This window comes from Balaenoptera musculus, chromosome 8 (assembly GCF_009873245.2).
Source record: "Balaenoptera musculus isolate JJ_BM4_2016_0621 chromosome 8, mBalMus1.pri.v3, whole genome shotgun sequence".
Taxonomy (NCBI): Eukaryota; Metazoa; Chordata; class Mammalia; order Artiodactyla; family Balaenopteridae; genus Balaenoptera; species Balaenoptera musculus.
Genome location: NC_045792.1, coordinates 42,755,035 through 42,781,183, shown reverse-complemented (window position 1 = coordinate 42,781,183; position 26,149 = coordinate 42,755,035). Strand labels below are relative to the sequence as shown.

General features: G+C 37.1%; 1 protein-coding gene across 1 annotated transcript in view; it reads left to right on the top strand.

Annotated features, from left to right (window-relative positions):
• The window catches only part of TYR (tyrosinase), a 108,296-nt gene that overhangs the window by 75,906 nt on the left and 6,241 nt on the right, over positions 1-26,149 (top strand). Inside the window, exon 4 of the mRNA XM_036860937.1 lies at positions 22,523-22,704. Coding sequence (XP_036716832.1) covers positions 22,523-22,704 — 182 coding nt within the window. The remainder of the gene's footprint in view (positions 1-22,522; positions 22,705-26,149) is intronic.

The following is a 26,149-nucleotide window of genomic DNA, read 5'->3' as shown; positions in this document are numbered from 1 at the left end:
TACTGTGGGATTGACGTGGGAGGGCTGTGCTTCCCTCCTCAGTCTGTCTTGTGGGCACATGAAAAATCAGAACAAAGATGAAAAATGGAAATATCATTGAATAGTGAGATTTAATTTGTATTCTGGTCCTTAGCATCATGCAACTGCCACATATGGCTCCAATTTTATATTCAGAGGTTGTTATATCATCATAGTTTAATATGAGAAAGAAAGCTAATGATCTAGTCTGCATATGTGGCTATTGAGCACTCGAAATTTCGCTTGTGCAACTCAGGTTGTAATTTTTAATTTAAATTTAAAAATGGATGTGTGCATTGGTTATTGAAAAACTTGTATGTCTGGAACAATTTGAGTATATGAATATATGTTTTCCATCTGTAAAATATATGATATCTAAATACATCTCAAGTATTTCTGGTACTGCCCTATGTCTTATGCCCTCAAAGTATACTCTATAATAACTGACTGGATTTTTCTTAACTTTGTATGAAAAAAAATTAACCTATAACCAATTAGCCAAGAAGAACTTTATCTTCTGTAGTTTATTTTCAAAAATGATAGGGAGTTGTGTGTGTGTATGTGTGTTTCATATCAGCTGTCAAGATTCCGTGACTGAAATTGGAAACAATGCCAGTTATCTTAACAGAAGTAATTTAATGCAAATAATAGGTTAAATAGATTAGAGAATTAAAAAGTGAAAAAAGAAACTGAAAGAATATATACAGGGATAGGAACTGGAGGAAGCCGTACCCCCTCTAAGGTTGGGGAGAGATAAGGAATGGTTAGAGATGAGTGGCATTTGGAGGGCCTTCACAGAAGCAGATTCAGACTTCTGATGGGGAGATAATGTTCAGTGAGTATAAGTACCTCGTGGTATTTTGACATTGGAAGAGGGGCCTCATAGAGCAGGAATTCAAACCTCTGAGTGGGGGGCTCTAGTCAGCTGGTCCTGATAACTTCAAATGTTCAGCAGCATTTTACAGAACTGGGTATCAGACAGACTTCTGTGGGGTGGGGGGTGGTTATAGCCCAACTATGTTGAAACTTCTTAGAGGGAATGATGATGATTCTGGGAGTTTAGATACAAAGAGCTGGAGACTGAACTCTACTGCCCTTCTGAAGGTAAGGAGAAATTGCTGAAATACACAAGAGGGAGCAAGTCCCTTTTTCTTCTTCCAGTCTACTACTAGTGTCTGTCAGAGATCCAGCTAGCAAAGGAGATGTGCAGCTTACAGAGTCTCAGCCTGAGAATCACAAAGTAGAGTAAGACATCTTTGGGGCTGAGAAACACCAGCTAATAACTAGCAGAGTCCACCCATTGGCTATTTAGCATCAAACTTTTATTCCTAGAGGATCTGAATTTTAAGTTATTTTGCTTTTCTTTGGTTGCTAAGGTCTTCCATTAAATTTTACTATTGAATATAGAAACACTAAAAACTCTCCAGAGAATTCCCTGAATTTCTTACATAGTATTTCCTGCACTACAGTGTGGCAGAAACCCAAATACACCTTGATCATCAGGATCATTCAGCACCGAATCATTAACTAAGAGAGTATCCCTCTTTCGTATATATATGCTCAGTGGCATGAAGCATCTAAAATATTCTTCAATTAAATTTCCAATTCAATGCAATATTTCTGTGTACCCATGTTGAAGCAGTCCTTCTACTTTGGAAATTAATACCTAAAAACCAGACAATTTCAAAACTATGGTGACAGGAAAAAACTTTGTAAGTGGGTTATAAGATGTTATTGTGAAAAGAACCATTCCCATTTCCACTCTTATTTCTAGCACCTGTAGAGAATGTACACAGGAGAAATATTGGTCAGTATTTCAAAGTATATACTGTCTTTGTAAGGCAAGACCTCAACTCTTTAGGATATTTTCTCCTAATTGGTACCCTAACTGTATCTTCAGTGGCCAATTCATTATTTTATTAGGCTAGTTGCTTTTAGGTAGGAGTGCATGGTAAAACTAGTGAATTCCATAGGAAATAGCTGTGTTGCACTGCTTTTGCTGTGAGATGAGTTCTGTAGTCAGAAGCAATGTTGAGTGGAGAGTGTGACAGTAAAGAAACATTTCATGAGTCCATGGGTGGTGGTACTGGCAGAAGGAGTACACAGAAAGCAAATCCATGTGCAGATTTTCATCTATTGTGGTGAAAGCAATTGTGCCATGCTTTATGATGATAGGAGCCCAATATAACCAATGTACCAGGTGAGTGAATTATCCTCTGCTTCAAAGGGATGTTACTTTATCAGAACCTCATAGTTGATCTCTGGTATTAGCAGATTTGGCACTCAGTGGTGGTAGCTAGGTCAGCCTTAGGGAGAAGAGAAGCTATACTGCTGAACCCATGCCAGGCCTCCATCTCTGTCACTATGGCTACTTTGTACATGGATTTATTGAGCAAACATTGTTGCAACTTGGGAAAGAGGCTGAATGAGATCAATAGAATGTATCGATTTGTCCACCGTATTACTGATAATGGTAGGGTGTATTTGGGTCTGTAAAGCAATAGCTTAATAACAATCACAGGTTCTAAATATAAAATTCCATTATTCTATAGCATTGTTTCCACCACCCCGCCCCAAATATAAATTCCCTCAGAGACTCCTCCCTTGAGAATTATTTCTATGGAGAAAGGCAAGTAAAATATTTCTCAAAGTGTCTTTCACTCCCTCTTAGACTGACAGACCCCAGAGATTTTGGTATGTCATGATGAATCATGATGCTTCTTATTTGCCTACAGGCCTCTAAATGCAGAGAAGGGCAGTATAGAACCTTTGAGGACAGAGTGAAAAGTAGATACCTTAACTCAAGGCACTGAGAGTTGAAGGCAAAGTATATGCACCTACCTCTCAATTATGGAGAATCAAGATATCCTTAAGTGGAATCATCACAAATGTGCCCTACTCCAGGGGACCTTTGTGTAAACTGTTATCTCTTCCTTGAAATTCTTACCAGCTTCTCTCTCTGTCTTAATTCACCACCTGGGCTTCTAGCAACCTTTTGAGCTCTAGCTCAAACATTGTTCTTCTCTTTTTCCTTCCCTACAATTATAGCTGATCACATCCTCTTTTTTTTACTATCTTTTACTTATCTCTATCCTAGTGTGCATTAAAATTGCATATTCATGTATCTGTCCTCCTCTCCAGACTGTGGTGCTTTTAAGTGCAGGGACAATATTTTTTGAGGTGTTTATGTGCAAGAATCACAGTAACCACTCAGAAGTATTTGCTGAATTTTCAGTGGGGACTTTGAGTTTGGGGATTAACAAACGCTGACCCTTAATTTCAGAAGGAGACTGTGCCGAATTTAAGGCTTCTATTCTAGGCAGGGGATGGCCAGATACCATACTGTTAGCTACAGTTGAAAGGGACAGTCTGGAAATGAAAATTGCTTACCCAAGCAGGTTTAATTTGGGGCAAGACACCCAACTGTCAAGAGAAGTTTTATTTTGATATGTAGAGACTCAATTCTAGAAGAATTTCACAAGTTAATAAGATATTAGCCAGATCAAGGAAACATGGCAGAAAAGAAGAAGCACAGTTACTGGAATGGATATAAATGATCAGGGTCAGTCCATGATAGGACTTAAGGACTACTGTGGTTGATCTACCAGTTCATCCTACTGAGATCAGTTCTTCCTCAAAACTGGGACAACCCTAAACCCAGGGTGGAAATTACGCAAGATGTGGGTAAAAGGGGCTTGTTGAGTCTCTACTTAAAAACACTCTGTCTTTCTTAAATCCATCCAATATCCACCCACTTATGTTTTGCTTTTGTTTATTTATTGATTGATTTATTCAGTATCCCAATCATAATTTCATGAGATTCCCCCCCCCAATATAGTCTGTGATGCACATCATCAAAGGTGGCAAAGGAGGTGACACTTAAGTCCTCATTTTTTTCTAGTCTAATATCTAAATTTAAAATCTTTTCATTTTTCACACTAAAAAAGTAACACCTCCAGTTTATTTTACTGTTTTTCCATTTTGCACATTTTCTTTGGCCAGATGTTGACATATAGGTGATGAAAAGTTTTCCTTATTTTCTTCTTTAAAACAGGTTACTATATCCATCAGACTTTTAGCAAATAAATTAATTTCTTTTTATTCTTGCTTGATTTGATCCAGATAGCTAATATGAAAGCAAAATTTTTCCTCTTTATTGACTTCAAGATATAAGGTGTCATAATTCCTCAAGTTATAAATAGTAAAATAAACAAAGACAAAAAACCCCAACATTTTCCATCTGTGTTCAGGTAGAGTCCATACAAGGAGATTTTTTATTTTTCACCACAGCAATCAATCTGCACCCAATTGTCACAATGCCACACCCTCAAAATGAATTAAAAGGCATAAAAATAAATACTGTGGAAACAATTAGAGCAGTGTCTTGGGATTTTGTTTTCACCAAAACACAATTACACATTTTTAATGTTTTGAGAACCATGAATGGCTTATTTTTAAAATATCAATTAGCCAATAATTTTTCCAGCCCTGCTCAGCTTGAGATACTCAATACATTCTGCTCAGTGTCTATCTCATTCATTTCTTAAATCAGACCTGACAGAATAGGTAATCTACTATGAAAGTGGTTCTCAATCCTTGCTGCATAAATCCATGGGATACTTTTTAAAAATACCTAGGTGCAGGCCCCAGACACAGAACTTCTTATTTAATAAATATGGAGGCTTGGGCATCAGCATCTTAATGGGTTGAGAACCACTATGTTCATGCCCATAATGAGTGGGTTAGAATTAGCAACATTTACATAACCACAGACATGCCAAAAGTGAATTTTAAGAACAGATATCCACCAATATACAGTATTCTATTAACCTCTTCTCTATACAGCTGGACTTCTTTCTTTCAAGCTTAGCACTCTTCATATTGAGAATCAAATTCTTCCCTGTTGTGAAGGATATTTGGCCAGTACACTAGTACCTTGCCTAACACTTCCTAGCCTCTTTTTCCAAGAAGGTTGACACTATTTAAAACCTCTATCACTGATAAAGAAATGTCAAGCAGACAGACTACCTAAAACTATAAACTTTAGCACCCATCTGTCCCTGACCCACAGATCTCACACTAAATTTGGTCCTTCTGAATGAACAGGAAGTTCATTCCTTTATACCTTATGTACATAAGGTATGATCTTATATATGGAAAATCCTAATGAATCTTAAAAAAGTAGAGTTAATGAAGGAGTTCTGCAAAGTGGCACAATACAAAACATATAAAAATCAATTGTATTTCTGTAAACTAGCAATAAACAATCTGAAAATGAAATTGAGAAAACAATTCCATTTGCATTAGCAACAGAAAGGATATGACACTTAGAAATAAATTTAACTGAAGAAGTTTGACTTGTACACTGAAAACTACAAAACATTGTTGAATGAAACTTAAGATCTGTATAAATGGAAAGACATTCCTTGTTCGTGAATTGGAAGACTTCTTATTGTTAAAATGTCAACACTCTCCAAATTAATCTACAGATTCAAAACAATCTCTGTCAAGTGAGGAGTGAGAGGGTCATGACTCAAATACTACATACTCTTGCTGTTCTTATCAGTTTAGAAGATTTTCTTGCATAAGTGTTATGCTGTGCTTTTAGAAAAATTTCCAGAAACTTTAAATGGTTGGGGCTGTTTTTCATAATTTTCACCAGTTATGTTTGTTTTGCTGGGGAGCAGCACCACAGAAGTCCTCCCATTGTCCTTCCAAAAGCAGAAGTCAAGAACCCTTTAAAAAATTAAATGGCATTTCAGTTATTATATTATAACATATTAAAATGGCATTTCTATATGTAAAACAAGATACAAGTGGAACTGCTCTAATTGTGATTGAGCCCATTTGGATGGCAAGACTTCAAACATTGCAATGACTCTAAGCTACTCATTTATCAACTCCTGAGTTAGATCACAACATTCTTTCAAGTCCTAATATGTATCATATTAACATGGGGATAACATGTGATTTCTACATCTGTGAAACCTTCTCTCTCCTTTCTAAGGAAAATCACTTTTCCTAAAGTGCCATTTTATTGCCACTGCTTCAAGAAATCAGCTAAATACCTTTTTCTTCCCTTCTCAATCATATGAGTCTTCAGTGAATGATATCTATGTGTTTAGTGTATGTTACTTTTCTTCAAACTTCCTTTATCCTTATATTATTAATTTTGAGTTCGGATCCATTAGGTAATCAGGTCTCTGAGAAATTTTTAAATTTTTTGGATGATTATATCTAGTAATATTTTCTTAATAGCTAGAGATTCTCACATGTTTTGTTCATCACAAAGAGAAAGTGATAAACCCTCACTTACACAGGAAAGCCCAACTTTCAAAAGGAAACAAGGAAATCGTAAGAACTCAGGGACATGAGGGTTAAATAGAATGATTAACCCTCACTGTCTAGGAGTGTATAAGTAGTATGGGGAAAGGCTTCAAACAGGAAGTTCATTCCTTTAACCTTCGAAAAGAAGAGAGGGATTGTCAACTGGGCCCAAGGAAGAGTTTGCAAATATGGTTGTCATGTTCGTTCCATCCTGCAGAATTATTCTCTCTTTGCTACTTGACTGTTAAGCAGAATGTATCTCCAGAGCTCCTATTTCCCTGATGTTCGCAAATAGGGTCCCTCTCATTTCATGAATTTTACTGTTAATCACTTGGGGAAAATAGGTAATAAGTGATAACTTGGGACATTTATAGAGATTCCTAAGTTTTACTGCCATAGACCCTTTGGTTTATATTCCTGACTCTTCCTGAAATTGTCTACATTTGCTCCTTTGGTCTTTTAAACTCTGTTATTCATTGGTTTCAGAAGGGGTTTCAATAATATCTCACCTTTTTATAGATCATTGCTTAGCACAGAAGATAGGGATTATTTTTTTTGTATTAGCTCCCTCCCCATAGTGAAGATCCAAGATCCAACAGATTTCTCCTTTGCCTGAAGTGGCAGTTTACATTTTTGACTCCAGATTGGGTGACACTCAGATCACTGACCTTTGTAAGAAATACATTTGTCAATTTTTCTCAAATGGAATAGAAGATTAGAGGAGTAGAAAAGGACAGAGATTTGGAAATACTCATAGATGAAGATTTCAGCTACAGAAAAAAAAGTGAGTAGGTGGGTATATAACTACTATTTTAGAGAAAGTAACACAGAAAGTAATCTCTTTTTCAGTCCTTGAACTATCTTTTCCTGGGCTCTTTCCTTCCAACAGTCAGAATCATTTGCTGTGATTAAGATGTCAGGTTGTCAGCTCCAGATGAATTTGCTTTCTGAAGGATGTTTTACATTATCTTCTTTGTTCATTAGGCTAGACTTGAACACATTATATATTTTTCTCATCTAAATTTCTAATGATATTAGTATTATTACTTCATAAATTATTTATGTATTTGTGTTCCATGTGTTTCTATAATTGTACATCATAAATATTCTTAGGCATGCATGGAATATTTGCTGTTCATTGAAAAGAAGCATTTAAGCTCATACTGAATTTTCTTTCTGCCACATGGCATCCCTGGTGTTCAAACATTTGTGACCTTCTTTGCTCTCGTATTTCACTTACAGACATTACCTTTGATTTTTCTTACCTTTTTAGTAGAGGCTCTAGGTACTTAACTACCCATAAGTATGTGTTAGTCCTTCGCCTCCAAACTCTCCAACCAAAAATCCTCTAATTTCTCCAACTAAAAAAAGTGCAACACTTTCATATAAATCCTTCTATGCACAAGGTTTTTTTCCTGTCATTCACCTTCTCAAATGGCAACAGAGACTCTCATTACGTATGGAATAAATGCAGACACCTTAGGCTGACACCCATAGGTTTTTGCTATTTTGTTCCCATCTGTTCACTGTCCTCACTACTCGTTTTTTTAATCCATATGTACCAAAGTAACCTATTCATTTTTCTCATCATATGTTCTGGAGAAGAGATGGAGACCAGGAGAGATGCAGGCCAGGTATGGGTATTGATAAATTGACAAATGTCCTATTAGTGATCCAAGATGAAGAATGAAGTTCTTAGTGATTTCTATTAACAGGGACTCTTAGACCCAGCAAGGGAAATAAAGTTGATTAATGGAATTATAGCCTTTGTGTAACTGTGAATGCAGGTATCTCTAGGTTGTGATGTAGGCTGTTAGGTGAAGGAATAATTCCATAACTTCTCTGAGTTCCCATCAAACCAATACCAATTCCTTGAGAGGCTGAACATGTAGAAGCTGTGTCTGAAGGGCAATATGCCAAAATGGTAGTAATATCCTTTTGTCGAAAGAGTTATCATTCCAAATAAAGGAGTTCTCCGTCTGTACAGGTAATAGAAGTATGAAGGACTTTCCACTGTAACCGTCAGAATCAGGGGAATCCTATCATGGTTGGGGGAAAGCAGTAAAGCTGCTAACATCATATTGAACGGTGATGCTTACGGCAAAAAGATATGGTATTAAAAGCAAAATTTACAGAGGATGTTGGAAACCACAGAGTATTGTCTGGTGCTCCTGATAGGACTGTTGGGTCAGTGAAGTTGTATTTATACTAATTATGCCCACCTTGAAATTACTGTTATTACCATGAATGATGACTTTTACTTTAAAGTACCTAAAAACACCTTTCCACGTCAGATACAGGTCCTAGTGCCTTGGCTAAAGTAAAGATACAAAAAATATATATAAGTGGTATAAATCCTCCCTAAACATTGCTTATAGGAAGGGCTCTGCCTTTTGCAACCTTTTCTCTCCCATTTTACCGTATATACTGCCTGTACTTGCCTGCACGGGGAGATACTCAATAACTATTCACTGAATATGTATAATATATATTCTCCTTGTCCCCAGGGGACAGATTCTAGAACCCTTCTGGGATAGTTACTTATCAACTCTTTATTGAGTACCAACTGTATACAGGTGCTATTCTAGGTTTTATGAATATAGCAGTGAACAGATTGAGCTTTCATTTCTAATACATAATGCCACAGGTTTTTCCACTCAAAAGCTCTTTTCCAACATTCTTTTTCTTTTCCTGACTAAATTGGAAAATGTGCAAGTCACACAGGTTTCCTCTGTGTGTGTGTGTGTGTTTGTTTGCAAAACACACAATTGGAAGCACTTATGCAAAGCACTGAGTGCAGCAAATCTGAGTCTGATTCCTGCTGCTACATTTATTAACTACATGAACTGTAGAAAGTTATTTAAATTCCTGCATTTTGGTTGCTTGTTTTTTGTGTGTTTTAATGTGAATACCATCATGAGGCCATACTTTGCTAAGGCTAAGAGCAGGTACTGAGATTAGACTGCCTGGTTTTGAATCCTGCCACTTATTAGCTGTGTAACCTTGGGCAAGTATCATAACCATTTTGTGCTTCAGTTTTCTCATCTGTGAAATAGGGATAACAACAAAACATTCCTCATAGAATTATTCTGAGGATTAAATGAGTTCCTATATAGGAGTACTAAGAATGGTACCTGACATATAGTGAGTGTTATATGAGCTAACTCTCACTACTGCTACTATTACTAATACCTTTCATGCAGTACTGGTGGAGAAATAATATGATGATATATGTCAAAATCCCCAGCCTAGTACCAGATACATAGCTACCTAATAAATGGGAATCGTTACTGAATTGATTAGCTGTTTTTCATCGTTTTATGAACCTCAGAAGCATCACTCTAATGATGAATAGTAGGAAGTGATGGAAAATTCTGAACTAAAGGAAGAGAAATTTTGAATGGAAGAGAGGCAGCATAGCTATCTGGAGAAAAGTAATAACTGTCTGCATATGTTTCACTATTGGTCCACTGATACACTGTGATCTCCAACAGATGGAAGTAATAGATGTTGATACACTGTGATCTCCAACAGATGGAAGTAATAGATGTTGATACACTGTGATCTCCAACAGATGGAAGTAATAGATGTTGATACACTGTGATCTCCAACAGATGGAAGTAATAGATGTTGATTTATTATTATTTATTTTAATATACATATCCACTATAATTGTATTTCTACAATTGAAATCCAATCACGGTCACTCCTCATCTAATGTACTTAGATGGCAAATTAACTCTGAGGATCAAGTTCAAACTACCTCCTCGTCCCCACTACCCTCCATCTCCTCGGTGGAGAGATGATTTTTCACAATCTGACCTTTCTCACTTTTCTGGTCTCACTTCCTATTGATCCTTCACTAATCTACATTCCATTCCGACACACCAAGCCACTTTCATTTGTCAGTTGCATCAGTGCCTAGGCTCCCTATGGGTCTGTGCTTTGAGTGCAGTGCCTTCCTCATAATCTACTCACCCAGTTTAAAGACCATCCCTGCTGTGAAGATTTCCTTGACTCCAACAGTTAACTGCTTCTGCTGTAATCCCATAGGTTTTAAACACAAGCCCCCAAGAGCGTTGTTTACCTTGCTTTGAAATTGTATGTATCTCTTTATCATGACATGGAGTGAGATCCATGAGGGTAGGAACCATTCTTATCCATCCTTGGAGCTTGACATGTAGTGGGTTCAAGATGGAATATTTAATGCAATCATTAAATGGGTAACATAGTGAAGGGAACACGGTAAGCTTTCTTATCATCACTTCACAGGTAAGAACACTGAGAATTTGAAGGTCAGTCAGTAACATCTACTGAGAACCAAATGAATAGTCTGCCTCCCAGATACACTGAACCTCATCTGGGAGGGCTGGCCCTTTAAGATACCTTTTCACAAATTCACTCTGACTAGCTGTGGTCTGTGAGTGCAGCCTGGCTCATTTGATTTGAGTCAATTTCTGCCTAATGTAGTGGCTCTCAATCCTGGGTGCACCTTATGATTGCATGGGAAGCACTATAGCTTGCTTTTAATCCTCTCTCAAAATAGTTCCTAGTAGGGTGCCTGGCCACTTAATGATACCCGTAAGTATGGGAAAAGAAAAAATAACTTCTGAAACTGCCTTTCTTTCTTAGACTTCTAGTTCATTGGTTCTTTTCGGTTCATTATCATTGATATTTTGGTTTTGTACACTAAGTTCTTTCAAGTTTCATCACTAGCTTAAGTAGTTTCAGTCTGGTTTTTGCTCCCTTACCCATTCCCCAAAGACCTGTTTGCCCTTTCCTCAACTAAGCTAAGAAGTTGTAAAGTATATATTTGGAATTATAGTCAATCGAGGTTGAATTACTTAGCTGTATAACTGGCTTTTCATTTGCAGCTACTCATTCCTGACAATTTATGCTCTTAAAGTATCCATTTCTTTTAAAAGTGTTGTTTTTCAGTAAAAATTTCCAAAAATTCCTTAAATGAGTTCTATCATTAGCTAGGAACATGAAGAAAAGGAATTACTGGGACACTGTTATTTCAAACCCAGAGAAAGTCTCCAAGTTTTTCCAGTGGTCTCAGCACAAGTAGGTCATATAACTATTACCTGGCTACTTCCTTTGAGACCCCAAATTGGCTGTTGTTGACAATTATAATATGGGTTGAATTATGTCCCCCCCAAAAGTTCATATGTTGAAGTTCTCAGAAATTTGTTTTGTATTCGGAGATAGGGTCTTTAAAGAGCTAATTAAGTTAAAATGAGATCCTTGGGGTGGGTTCTAATCCAATATGACTGGTGCCCTTATAAGACGAAGAAATTTGGACACAGGCAGGTACAGAGGGAAGACCCTGTAACGACACAGGGAGAAGAGGGTCATGAAGAAATCATGGAGAGAGGCCTCAAAAGGCACCAACTCTGCCCACACCCACCTTGATCTTGAATTTCAAGCCTTCAGGATTGCAAGAAAATTTCTGTTGTTTAAGCCACCTAGTCTCTGGTACTATGTCATGGTAGCCCTAGAAGACTAATACATAATTGTACTTATCGGAAGGGATTCTTGTAAGTATTGAGTGAATTAATATATGTAAAACCATTTAGAATAATGTATAGAATAAAATACAGAATACTGTTATTAATATTGATATTAAAATGATACTTCTTTTGTTTTTGAGTTTTTCTTCCTTAGGATTTCCTTAAACTTTTATTCTCTACTACATTTTTTTTGCTTCTTCAAGGCTTAGGTCAAATGCTACCTCCATGAAAACACCAATCAGATTTACTGTTTCCCTTCTTTGATCATTACATTTGTCATGCTGTATTGCAATTATTTGATTATGTGTCATTCTCCAACAGTATATGAGGAACCTATTGAGAACAATGATGTTGTCTTATTGATCACTGCAAACCAAATGTCCATCACAGTGCCTACTCACTAACAAGAGGGCTAGATTCAGGTAGTTCAAAAATATGTAAAATTTATGAGAGTTGTGTAGTCTTCTTGGGAGAGAGCCCACATTTTTGTCAAATTCTCAAAGAGAATGTGAATTAAATATTAAAGAATCATTTACTTAGCGGTTAGCTATTAGAACTGAGAGAAGGAGAAATCCAAGAGATGCTGATGATTTTGAGTTGTATATATCTATAGGTGGTGTTACTCTCTGACCCACACCAGTTAGCACAGTGTCTGGCATATATTAATAATAAGCATTTTGCCAGGAGCTGGAAATACAAAATCGTATGAAGGCTTGTCCCAGTCCTCAAGAGAGTTGCAGTCTGGTCAGTCACACAGCACAGTATAGTGTGAGTGCCATGGGAGAAGCAGAGGCATTAATGACTTGCATCTTGGTAGAACCAAGAAAGAGGGAGAGAGGAGATAGCATCTGATTAGGTAGTGGATGGGCGGTGTATCACACAGAGTTCTCCAGGAAAACAGAACCAATAGGATGTGTGTGTGTGTGTGTGTGTGTGTGTGTGAGATTGTGTTTACAGATTAAGGGAGAGAAAGAAAAAAAAAACAGACAGAGAGAGAAAGACACAGAGAGAAACAGAGAAAGAGACAGAGAGAGGCTCAAACATTTGTGGAAACTTGGCAAGTCAAAAATCTACAGGGTAGGTAGACAAGCAGGCTGGAAACCCAGGTAAGAGTTGCAGCTAAAGTCCAAAGGCAATCTGCTGGCAAAATTCCTTCTTACTTGGGGAGGTCAGTTTTTTCCTACTGAGGCCTTCAATGGATTGAATGAGGCCTACCCACATTATGGAGAATAATCTACTTTACTCAAAATCTACCAATTTAAATGTTAATATCATCTAAAAAATACCTTCATGGAAACATCTAGAATAATGTTTGATCAAATGGCTGGGTACAATGACCTAGTCAAGTCGACACATTAAAATTAATCATCACAGGTGGTATCAGGTAAGGCCCTTCACCTTAAGTGACACTTGAACCTAAGTTTTGAAAAAACGAATAGCAGAAGTATGGGCAAAGTGATAGAAGGGAAAGAACAGGAATGTTCTAGGAAGCATGAAGAAACAGAGGTATGCTTTGGGGGTCTTGCAAGTGGTTCAGAAGGGCTGGAAGGAAGAATATATGTGGCTACATGTGGCTGAACCCATATACTGTTGGAGAATGACACATAATCAAGTAATTACAATACAGCATGACAAATGTAATGATCAAAGGAGGGAAACAGTAAATCTGATTGATGTTTTCATGGAGGTAGCATTTGACCTAAGCCTTGAAGAAGCAAAAAAAATGTAGTAGAGAATAAAAGTTTAAGGAAATCCTAAGGAAGAAAAACTCAAAAACAAAGGAAGTATCATTTTAATATCAATATTAATAACAGTATTCTGTATTTTATTCTATACATTATTCTAAATGGTTTTACATATATTAATTCACTTAATACTTACAAGAATCCCTTCCGATAAGTACAATTATGTATTAGTCTTCTAGGGCTACCATGACATAGTACCAGAGACTAGGTGGCTTAAACAACAGAAATTTTCTTGCAATCCTGAAGGCTTGAAATTCAAGATCAAGGTGGGTGTGGGCAGAGTTGGTGCCTTTTGAGGCCTCTATCCATGATTTCTTCATGACCCTCTTCTCCCTGTGTCGTTACAGGGTCTTCCCTCTGTACCTGCCTGTGTCCAAATTTCTTCGTCTTATAAGGGCACCAGTCATATTGGATTAGAACCCACCCCAAGGATCTCATTTTAACTTAATTAACTCTTTAAAGACCCTATCTCCAAATACAAAACCAATTTCTGAGAACTTCAACATGTGAACTTTGGGGGTGGGGACATAATTCAACCCAGATTATAATTGCTATTTTACTGATAAGGAAACTGAAGCACAAAAAGGTTAAGTAGTTTGCCCAAGTTTGCACAGCTACTGAGTATCACAACCAAAATTTCAATCCAAGCAATCTAGCTTCAGAATCTATGAAGCTAACCTCTACAATTTATTCACTCTCTGTTTATATAATTTCTTTAAAAATGAGAAATAGAATTCATTGACATATTTATTTGTTAAGACACCTCCATCCTGCTTGTGGTACACCAAAATTCCCCAGGAGCAGAAATCTAAAACCTCTGCTCTAAGGGAATTAAAGTGGGCTCCTCGTATTAAACTGCAGAAATGATGGTTTCTGATGTGTGCAAGAATAACAGCAACAGTTAACCACTGTTGGGTGCTTACTGTGTGTTGGCACTGTCCTGGGTGTATTGTACACTTAATCTCAGTTATATCTCATGGCACTTTGAAGTTTGTTATTATCCACATTTTGCAGATGAATAAACTGAGGCTCACACGGATTATCCTCTCACCCTTCACAAACCAATACCAGAAATTTATCCAGGTTTCTCAAGAAGAAGTTTTATGTTTCTGGCTTCTTTTTGTGCCCTCAAATCCCAGGGCGAAAATTAGGACTCGTTATTAAACCTTTGCTTATAACAGGTTGAAGGTGGATTTTGCCCTTTTGTCTGCATATCCTGCAGGGCTGTCCTATGTTCACAGCATGTACTGTACCTCTTCCCTCAGCTCCTCTCTCTCCCACGCACCTGCTGTGAATGTCAGCTGCCTAGATAAGACTCAGCACTTTCAGAGTCACTTCATGGGTGCTCACTGGCCTCCCTCAGGAGGAATTCTAAGCTGGTCCTCATGCGTAGGTCAAGGCCTAGACCCAGAATCCCATGTAGAGGCCATTCTCTTTGGTCTCCTTCTCTGTTGCCACTTGTTACCTACTAAGCTAGTGCTGGTCTATGGGTCCTCATGGCCTCTGGAGGGAAGTAAAAAGGGTTTCAGTTCCAGAAAGAAAAATCACAAGTCTTTAGACTAGAGATGTTAATATTTCATAACTCTGCATTTATCTCTTCTCTGCACTTGAGAGATTTTATAATCAAATGTTCATTTCTCAGGTAAAGTGAAATGACAAAGGATGCCTAGTTCCCACTTATGTGCATGACTCTAAAATGCTTGGAGAAAAACATTAATGCTTTGTCCATCTTTCTGCTTTAAGTACTAATTGCTAATGTTTTGCTTATTAGTGGAAGAGTATTTAACTTGGAATAGAACACCTGGGCTCTGGCCCTAGCTCTGCAAGCTGGGTATAATGGTAAAACTCACAGAAATCTGACATGAAATGCCAGATTTTCTACTGCATTCTAGTTGAGTGAGCATTGGCAAACTTTCAGCTCTTTGACTCAATATTCTCTTCTGTAAAATGGGATCAATAAAATAGTTACCTCCTTGATTTGCTGAGGCTTAAATCAATAAGCAAGATATATCAAGAGGTTGTGTTACAGAAATTGCTTTATTATGAACACATTCTCCTGGGTTAGATTATTAACTCAAAAGAGTAGCACCAATTATCATGTAAATATTGCAACTATGTGCTATGCACAGAGAAAAGGAAGATAAAAAAGATGTGGTTTCTCAGCTAGTTGGTAGCACTGATATTCTCCAATGTACTTGTGCCTGCTCTGAAAACAATGTCTCTGCCTCAGTTTGGATTTGTTCCCCCGACAGTGAAAGAAAACAGGATGATGTGAGATAATTTCTGAAGTTAAGTGGAGTGTTTAATTGATATTCTAGCATCTGTTTTTCTGTACCTTTCCAGCCCAGTTGAAAACCCTGCCCTCAGATACAAGGCTTAGTCAGAGAGTAACAGAAGTATTCAGGACCCACTCAGGGAGAATAAGGAAGGAGAAAACAGAATCACAGGCAGGGACAAGTGCAGTGTCAGAGGAAGAAGCCCAGATGCATCAGCCAGAAGATCTGGGTTCTCATCTACCTTAAGCGCCTTACCAACTTTGTTCACTGTTTCCTTTTTTCTGTTATTATTATTATTATTATTATTCCACTTTAACCAGAACATGTGGCATCTTCTGTGACATCTCACCACTGAGCTGTACTACTTAGATAGCCACACATCATCTTTTTACCTGGATAAAATTTTTTCGCTGATTTCTTCATCCCTTGTTCCCTGCACATCAATTCTGACTGTCCTTCAGTCCCTTCTCCATAGTGCAATGTGTGTACTCTTTAAAAAAGTTATCTGTTCATGTTATCTCTTGCCATCACAGATATAAACAGTGACTTCCTATTGCTCTTAGGAAAAATTAAAAATATTTCTCACATGTTCTCAACTGCCCTTCTTTATTTGGCCCCCATTTCCTCTCTGGCTTCATCTCAAACTGTTCTCTCCATAGATACATCAGTCATTTTTTTACATCTTCTGGCTGGACAGATATTTTTATTCCAAAGACATAGATCAGTGGAGAAGTGTAGCATGAGGAAGGGGTATTAATATCATGATTTTTGAAGATACTGTGTGCTGTGCTTGAAGATGCTTTTGAGGCATTTCAATGGGGATGTCACTTAGGCAGCTGGGTATTTGGACCGAGATTTCAGAGCAGGATTTACTCTGTAACTATAAGTTGAGAAGCCATCAGCCTGTAGATAATAAGTGAAGCTATGGGAGTAGTGAGACAGATGAGAGAATCTGACCTCCCATCAAAGGCCCTTGCAAATTCTATTATTTTTTCAGAAACACTCTTATACCACTTCTCTAAATACTCCTTCAACACCATCAAAGACTTTCCCAAAGGCTGCAGAATCAATGAGGCCTCCTCACTAAATTGTATTACCATGTTGCTTCCTTCTATAGTATTTGCCAGTCTGTAATTACAGATGCATTTCTGAAATTACTGGTTAGTATCTATCTCCATCAATAGATCTAAGTACCACAAGGACAGAGAGATACATCAATACCTGGCAGAGAACCAGTTTATTATAGGTGCTCATAATATGTGTATTTAACTATTTATGAAATGGTTGAATAAATGAATGAGAAAGAATTCTATAGTATTTGTGCATTTTTTACTGTAGCAGTGAATGTACTAAATCAAATCAGTTCCCTAATATCCAACTACACTAGGCTTCTTTGTTAGTTGTTCTGTTTTTAAAAAGAAACTTTAAGAATAATTTTTTATTTACATAAATGTTGCAGAGTTTGCATATACCCCACATCCAGTTTCACCTATTCTTAACAATTTACCTCAGTATGGAAGGTTTGTCACAATTAATGAAACAATATTGATACATTATTATTAACCACAATCTATATTTTAAGATTACTTCCTTGCTATTTAATATATTTTTGTGTTTCAAGATCCCATCCAGGATGTCATATGACATTTAGCTATCATGTCTCCTTAGCCTCCTTCTTGGCTGTGGCAATTTTTCAAACTTTCCTTGTTTTTGATGACCTTGACAGTTTTGAGGAGTACTGCTCAGGTATTCAATAGAATGCCCCTCTATTCGAATTTGTCTGATGTTTTTCTCTTGCAGACTGAAATTACATGTTTTGGGGAGGAAGACGAGAGAGGTAAAGCACTATTCTCTTCACATAATATCAAGGGAACATGCTATCAACATGGCTTACCATCGTTGATGTTAACCTTGATCACTTGGCAGTTGTCATATTTCTCAGGTTTCTCAAACTCCTAAATGATTCTACCACCCTTCCATATTGTGCTCTTTGGAGGAAAGTTACTATGCACAGCCCACACAAAAGGAGTAGGGAGTTGTGTATTGCTGTTTTATGTACTCAGTGTGTCTACCTAATTATACTAGAGCTCTGTTGGTATCATGGTAAAGTATAGGGGAAGAAAGTGTTCTACAATATTCTGATTAAATTTCAGTCTTTTAGTTGGCCAGTGTCTTGGGGCTGTGACCTTCATTAGTGTTTCTCCAATGGTATAGCTTTTTGGTTTCTTTGCCCCCTCTGTCCTCTACTCCTTTTTCCAGTTGTAGCATTCCCAATCTATTTCCTTGAAGCCCTGACCCATGGCCTATGTTTTATTTCCCCTTAGGTGAGACAGGAAGGCTGAAAGGGACTGGACTGAGAGAAATTCCCTTCCGCCTACCGGGATAAGTCTCTGGTATTTATTTCCTCTGGATTAAAGGGCTTTGGTGTGGAGAAGACTCTGGGCATATTTCACAATGGTCACTCTCTCCCTCCCCCTACAGAGCCAGGAGAGGATCTTTCTCAGGTCTTCATTGTGAAAATCTGGCAGAGTTCTTGGAGGTAAAACCCCCAAATGTGTGGGAATATCCTCCGAAGACTATGTCTCCCAGGAGTTTCTCACATCACAAGTTGTCCGTACTCAACCTCCAGCCATTCATCAAAGTGTTTAAGTTTATGGATCCAGCTGTTTCTCCTCTTGGTTAGCAAATTTCAGTTGAGTTCCTCTGGTAGCAGTTCCTCTGGCAAACTGCTTCCCCCAAAACTGTAGAGAATATCTCTACAGTTTTGGGGGAAGCAGTTTGCCCAGTTCTCTCATGGGTCCAAGAAAAGTTGTTGATTTTCTACTTGTCCAGCTTTGTCTTGTTGTAAGGATGGGTGTGACCAGACGTCCATGTTACTTTCATACATAAAACACATCCCTTCTTGTTTCCATCTGTGATCATCTTAACCTTTTCCTAAATTCTCTGTTGTGCATTTCATTGTTGCTCAGACTTCTAGAAAACCATCTAAATACAGTTTAAATGAATCTTTGGTAAGAAGATAATTTTCTTCCCAAAATGTCAGTGTGATTATCCACGTTAAACATTAGTATTCCGATGTGAGCCATTCTAGACATGGTTTGATGAAATTAACTGAAGATGAGACGCACTGATGAAGAATTTAAGCAAGATTAATACCTTCATTTTAAAAGGTTGGTAAGGTGGGTAAGCACATTAATGGTTTCATCCATTACATCTTTTGGTGCTGAGAATTGATGTCCTTGTTCTACCTAGGTAAAGAATTTTTACTTCTTGGCAGAAATAAGATTATTTATAAATTGAACTATAGGGGTAATTTTTCTCAATTAACAAAACGCACAATGTTTGCATCAAGCTCTTATCTAGTAGCTCATTGTATATTAGGCTGTTTCTAAGTCAGTCAAAGTTTAATAGGGATGGGGAAGAGATTAATTATCAGAGGGTCTCCTTCTCATTAAAAAATAGGTTTACCTCTTGAAAACTGGTGAACATTGTTTAAACATGTTTAAATATCATTTAAACATTGTTTAGTACAAATAAAATGTCTTATAAAGTATTGTCTATAATAAAATTCTTTTATTAAAATATGTATTTAATGTTATACTTGTATATTTTAAAAACTGCAACAAAAATATGGAGCAAGTACATATGATTTTTTTCTTTTCTCCTTTTTGCTTGTTTATATTTTCTGAATTATATATAATGAACAAGTAATGCTTTCATGAAAAAAAGAAAACTATAGATGTTAAAATAAAAAGAATAATTCATGAAATTATAGGACTTGAATAGACTTAAGCCAGTTCCTAATTTCTTCAGTTGAGGAAATGGAGGTACACACAGAAAAAACAATCTTCTTGAATCCTCTGCTTCCCCATTTCTGCTTAAAGAATAATAACCATTTTTAAAGAACCAGCTCAAATATACATGGTTTTGGCATTTCTATGCATGTCTCATGTCTCTCACCAATTGTAGAGTTCTTCCAGTATAACATGAATCATGAGTAGAAGGAAAAAGAGGAAGAAATGCTATGGGGATGAGGATGGCTTCTGTTTACCATCTGTCCAACACTTAACCATATATCTTACTTATGTTATTTTAATTAATCAGTTTTTAATTTTTTTATTTACAATGTTTCCGGGTAAAGCTATTCGCTTATACACATATACGTATATACATACATATATACATATTCTTTTTCAGATTTTTTTCTATTATAGGTTATTACAAGACATTGAATATAGTCCCCTGTGCTATACAGTAGGTCCTTGTTGTTTATCTCTTTGATATATAGTAGTGTATATCTGTTAATCCCAAATTCCTATTTTATCCCTCCCCTCCCTTTCCCTTTGGTAACCACAAGTTTTTTTCTATGTCTCTGAGTCTATTTCTGTTTTATAAATAAGTTCATTTGTGTTGTGTTTTAGATTACACATGTAAGTGATATCATATTATATTTGTTGTCTGACTTACTTCACTTAATATGATAATCTCTAGGTCCATCCATGTTGCTGCAAATGGCATTATTTTGTTCTTTTTATGGCTAAATAATATTCCACTGTATATACATACAATATCTTCTTTATCTATTCATCTGTCAAAGGACATTTAAGTTGCTTAATTAATCCTTACAATACCTTCAAGACATAAATACTACTCCCATTTTGCAGATGAATAAAAGGAAAATTAAACAGGTTAAGACCTTTTACAAGTTTCCTTTGTCACAACCCACAGAATTCAGGTTTTTGCACAGGTTCAAATTTCTCCAAAACAACATATAGTAAGTACTCAGTAAACATATTTAAGAATTGAGCTATTTAGGGACCATTTGGTATTCATGGACCAGATTTGCAGTGTTTATCAGCAGCTTGCTGATCTCTCAGTTAATTCACAATTAAAAACAACTTTGACCACAACTAGTATTTGAAGTCCAGATTCTCTAAGCAAATAGAATTGGTTTTCATCACAGAAAAAGTGATCACCACAGCTGCCATCTGACTTCCTTGTTCTCTTCTTTATTGTACTTCAAAATGTTTTCTCAAAATAATTATTTGTTTGCTTGAAGTATTATCATTTCTTTTTTAGACCCATCCTCTTGACCGTGCACTAAACTTTTATCTCTGAACTTAAATTCTAGAGCTAAACAACAGTAGCTTATATATCTAGCACTTTCATAAAAATTATCACATTGGATAATTTGGAAACAGGACAGATATTATTACTTTCATTTTAAGGATGAGAAGGCTAAGTCTTCAAGTGGTTCAGTGATTTGCTTATGAGCTTATACAACTTATACAGCTCTTAAACCACAGATCTAGGACTCAAGGGGAGTTCTCTGACTCCAAATATAGTGTTCTTCTCTCTATGTTATATGGTCTGATAACACAAAGCTATTCTCTTTATCGCACCTTTAATGATCCACTATAAATTCTGCTGTAGCTTAGTTTTGCTTCCATTCTTACTAGACCTTTTTGATCCCATAGTTTTTTAGCTTTTGTTCCAGTTAGAGTTTTTAATTGCATGCAGCAGAAACTCACTCTGGCTGATTCAACAGGAAACAAATTTGCTGAAAGGATATTGGATAGGTGAGGAGATCATGGAGAAGCAGGTTGAGAAACAGATGAGAACAAGGGAGGAGGGCAGCAGTCAATCATCTGCCAAAACCATGCTCTAGAACAGGGGTCCCCAACTCCCAGTCGGAACTGGGCCACACAGCAGGAGGTGAGCGGCAGGCAAGCGAGCGAAGCTTCATCTGCAGCTCCGCATTGCTCCCCATGGCTCACATTACTGCTTGAATCATCCATCCCCCCCCACCCTCTCCCCCCCACCCATCCATGGAAAAATTGTCTTTCACGAAACCGCTCCCCGGTACCAAAAAGTTTGGGGACCGCTGCTCTAGAACACAGGGTACCCCTGGACACCTTCTAATACCTCTGGCCTCGCTGCCCTTAAAAACAGGATGTTGGTTTTCCATTGTCCTTGCTTCTTTGTGTCAGTGTCTCCTGTTTCAAAGTCTTGGATGGGTATGTCTGATTGGCTGAGTATTGATCATGTGGTCATACTCTAGCTTCCAGGGAAGTTTGGAAACCACAAGTTTCCAAGTAAGTATTTTTAGCCTCTATCATGGAAGGTGAGCTCTTTCTCCCACCAAGATTCATTAAGCATACACTGCACCAAACATAACAAGGAGGTTGAAATAATTGAAAGTCCCCTACCATGACCAAAAAATGGCCAAATTCTAGTACTGATTCCAATTTAGTTTTGCATGTTCTTTCTTTAGGTGAACTTTCTTTGAGATAAGAGACATATTTAATTTACAACTATGTCTCAATTGTCACTCAACCAATAATTACACTTGCTCTGCAGCATTCTGAAGGGTCTAAACTTGTCATATAAGTTTCATTTATTTTCTAAGAAATTTCTCTTTCAAAGTTATCCTCTAATATTTCTCTCAAATGAATGAGTTTCATCAGGGCCTGACAGCATGAACTGGTGACTTACAAAATATTTTCAAAGCGTGAAAACTATATTTGGCATCTTTCCACGGCTTTAGGTTTTAAGATATGCCTTGTTATTTTACTTTAAGAATTCCAAATATTTCTTTTACTAACCATATGTTTCTGACCTTGAATAATCCTTTCCTCTGCAGTATTTTTGAACAGTGGCTTCGAAGGCACCATCCTCTTCAAGAAGTTTATCCAGAAGCCAATGCACCCATTGGGCACAACCGGGAATCCTACATGGTTCCTTTTATACCTCTCTACAGAAATGGTGATTTCTTTATTTCATCCAGAGATCTGGGTTACGACTATAGCTACCTACAAGATTCAGGTAAAGCTCAGTTTCTTTCATGTGAATTGCTGAGTCTGGTGTGACCAATTTCTTTTGAGAGAGTGCAAAACCTTATGTTTTTACAATGTTATCCCCAAATTATTTAAATTGGGAAAATGCATTACGATCCTTTACTCATCACTGATTCATTATTACATGGACCAAGTTGCAAGAACCTTTAAATTTCTGTCCTTTCTGCTTAATATAGAGCATTTTGCATATGGCAACCATGGGAAGAGCACTAAAATTAAAATCAGAAAAAAAAATGGGTGTGAGATGTGACACTATAAACTGACTTTTGTGTGACCTTGGGAAATTTGACTTCAGTTCCCTGAATTTCAGTTTCTTAACCTAAAATATTGGGAATAGAATACCTCAAAGAGATATTTGATAATTAAATGCATTAAGAGCCTAGGGCAGTCAGCACAAGTTAAACGTCTAGCAGTTTTGAAATCATCTTTGGGAACTTCCTGCTAGGGTTACCAAGAAAATTTGTGAACATTTTGATGTTAAACACAGGTAATAATAATAATGATAATAGCTATTATAATAATAATTGCTCTGACTATGATTAAGTCTAGGATTGTAACTAGATCTAGGCTTTAAATAATCTTCCTTAGTAGTAGTATGTCAGTATCTTTTTGATAAATACGGAACAGGTAGTAATGTCTCCCCCTACCTGTGAGCCTGCTACATACCATACGTGCATTATTAATCAACCATATATTAGGGGAAGTATTATTATACCTAGAATGAGGTAAGGACACTGATGCTAAAATAATTTAAATGACTTTCCCAATAGCAAACACCAGTATGTGGAAGAGCCAGATTTCAACACTACAGGGTCCTCTCCACTGCAACACAAGATGGTCAACAGCTAAAAAAATGGTTAAACAACACAGAGCTTGTGGATACGAGGTATTCGACAAGCACTGATGTTTCATTATATTCACTGATAATTCATGGAAACATAAACAGATTAGTAAAATAAAATGAACACATGAATGACATTTACCAATTTCCTACCTCTTGTTAAACTTTAGTGACACATAAATGAATGACATACCTCCAGACCTCAAGGAGCATTAAATTCAGTATGGATGTCAGACAGTTGTGCAAAAAAGTGTGAAACATCAGGCTGTGTTAAGTGCAATAAAGGAGTCATAAACCGAATCTTATAAGAGCACAGAGGAGAAAGCAATGACTTCAGAGTAGTTCAACCTAAAAAGACAAGACAAGGCCTTGAAGGATGAGCAGGCAGGTAGCAGATAGAAAAGGGTAGGGAATATTCTAAACTAATAGAATAACAAAGATAGAGGTGTAAAGTGTACTACGTATTTCTGAGATGCTAAATTCTCCTATTTGAGTAGTATGAGCAATGAAAAATTATACTGAGGGGATAAATTGAGTTATTTCATAATAGCTAATATATTATGGATCTTTTCATGTGCCAGGAACTCTTCTGGGTATGCTGTGTGCATTATTTCCTTTAATTTTCATAATTACCCTGTGAAGTAGGCACTATTATTTCTTTTTCCTGATCATAGATGAGAAAACAGAGGCTTAAAGAATATAAATAACTTGTCCTGGGCCATCTAGCTAGTATGTGGCATAGGAGAGCCACATTTTAAGGCCAACAGGAGAAACTGTATTTTATCAACCTTTTCCTGCCCTTTGGGGAACCATTAGTTGGACAGATTTGGGTTCGATACCTGTTTTGCTTTATCTGAAGACCATAGCCAGTGGAAGGAATACTAAAATGGTTGGTGGAGGAGATGAGTTCTTTGAAAACCTGGAGATCACTAAGAACAGAGGATTTTGCAGAGAGTGGAGGTATGGTAAGGGGAGGGGCTCCCAGTGAGTCAAAAAGAGGGGCAGTCTCAAGTAACGTGTTTTTCCCTCCTTCTAAAAACACCCACAGTGCATAAATAAAGGAGAATATTGGTAATGGTTTTTCAAAGATTCACCACCAGGATTTTATAATTTCCATTTTCAGAACATAACAGACTCTTTCACGGGCTCATGCTTTTATTACACTATTCTCTCTGGCTAAATTCTGATCCATATCCATTTGTCACACTCTCAGATATGAAATCATTGTATACATATACGTAGTCATGTTTAATCACTCCTTTATTAGAGTTACATGGTAATTTTTCTACATATGAATCTTTCCCCCCTCTACCTTGGCTGTGAGCCCTACAAAATCAGGACTGATACCTTGCAAGCTTCTCCAGTCTTCTCCAAATGGTATCTGGTATGGGGCTAAACCAATGAATTAACTTGAATGCAAGTGATATTTAGCATGAAGGATGGTGTCTCTTTACCAATACATATAAGTAAAGCTTGCTAGAAAAATGTCACACCTCTTAATACTCAGGTCATTTTTAAATTAAAAAAAAATTTTTTTAACATCTTTATTGGAGTATAATTGCTTTACAATGGTGTGTTAGTTTCTACTTTATAACAAAGTGAATCAGCTATATGCATACATATATCCCCATATCGCCTCCCTCTTGCGTCTCCCTCCCACTCACCCTATCCCACCCCTCTGGGTGGTCACAAAGCACCGAGCTGATCTCCCTGTGCTATGCGGCTGCTTCCCACCAGCTATCTATTTCACATTTGGTAGTATATATAAGTCCATGCCACTCTCTCACTTCATCACAGCCTACCCTTCCCCCTCCCCATGTCCTAAAGTCCATTCTCTACATCTGCATCTTTATTCTTGTCCTGCCCTAGGTTCTTCAGAACCTTTTCTTTTTTTTTAAGATTCCATATATATGTGTTAGCATACAGTATTTATTTTTCTCTTTCTGACTTACTTAACTCTGTATGGCAGTCTCTAGGTCCATCCACCTCACTACAAATAACTCAATTTCGTTTCTTTTTATGGTTGAGTAATATTCCACTGTATACATGTGCCACATCTTCTTTATCCATTCATCCATCGATGGACGCCTAGGTTGCTTCCATGTCCTGGCTATTGTAAATAGTGCTGCAATGAACATTGTGGTACATGATTCTTTTTGAATTATGGTTTTCTCAGGGTATATGCCCAGTAGTGGGATTGCTGGGTCATATGGTAGTTCTATTTTTAGTTTTTTAAGGAACCTCCATACTGTTCTCCATAGTGGCTGTATCAATTTACATTCCCACCAACAGTGCAAGAGGGTTCCCTTTCTCCACACCCTCTCCAGCATTTATTGTTTGTAGATTTTTTGATGATGGCCATTCTGACTGGTGTGAGGTGATACCTCATTGTAGTTTTGAGTTGCATTTTTAGATATTTTTAACGTATTTCAAGTCTTCTATTGCACTAGATATTTTCTAGGTGATTTTATTGGTTTATTTATTTTTTCTGCATACATATGTTTAGTAACTACCTTGTTCAAGGCATTCTTTTAGATACTATGGATACAGTGGTAAACAATGTAGTCTCCTT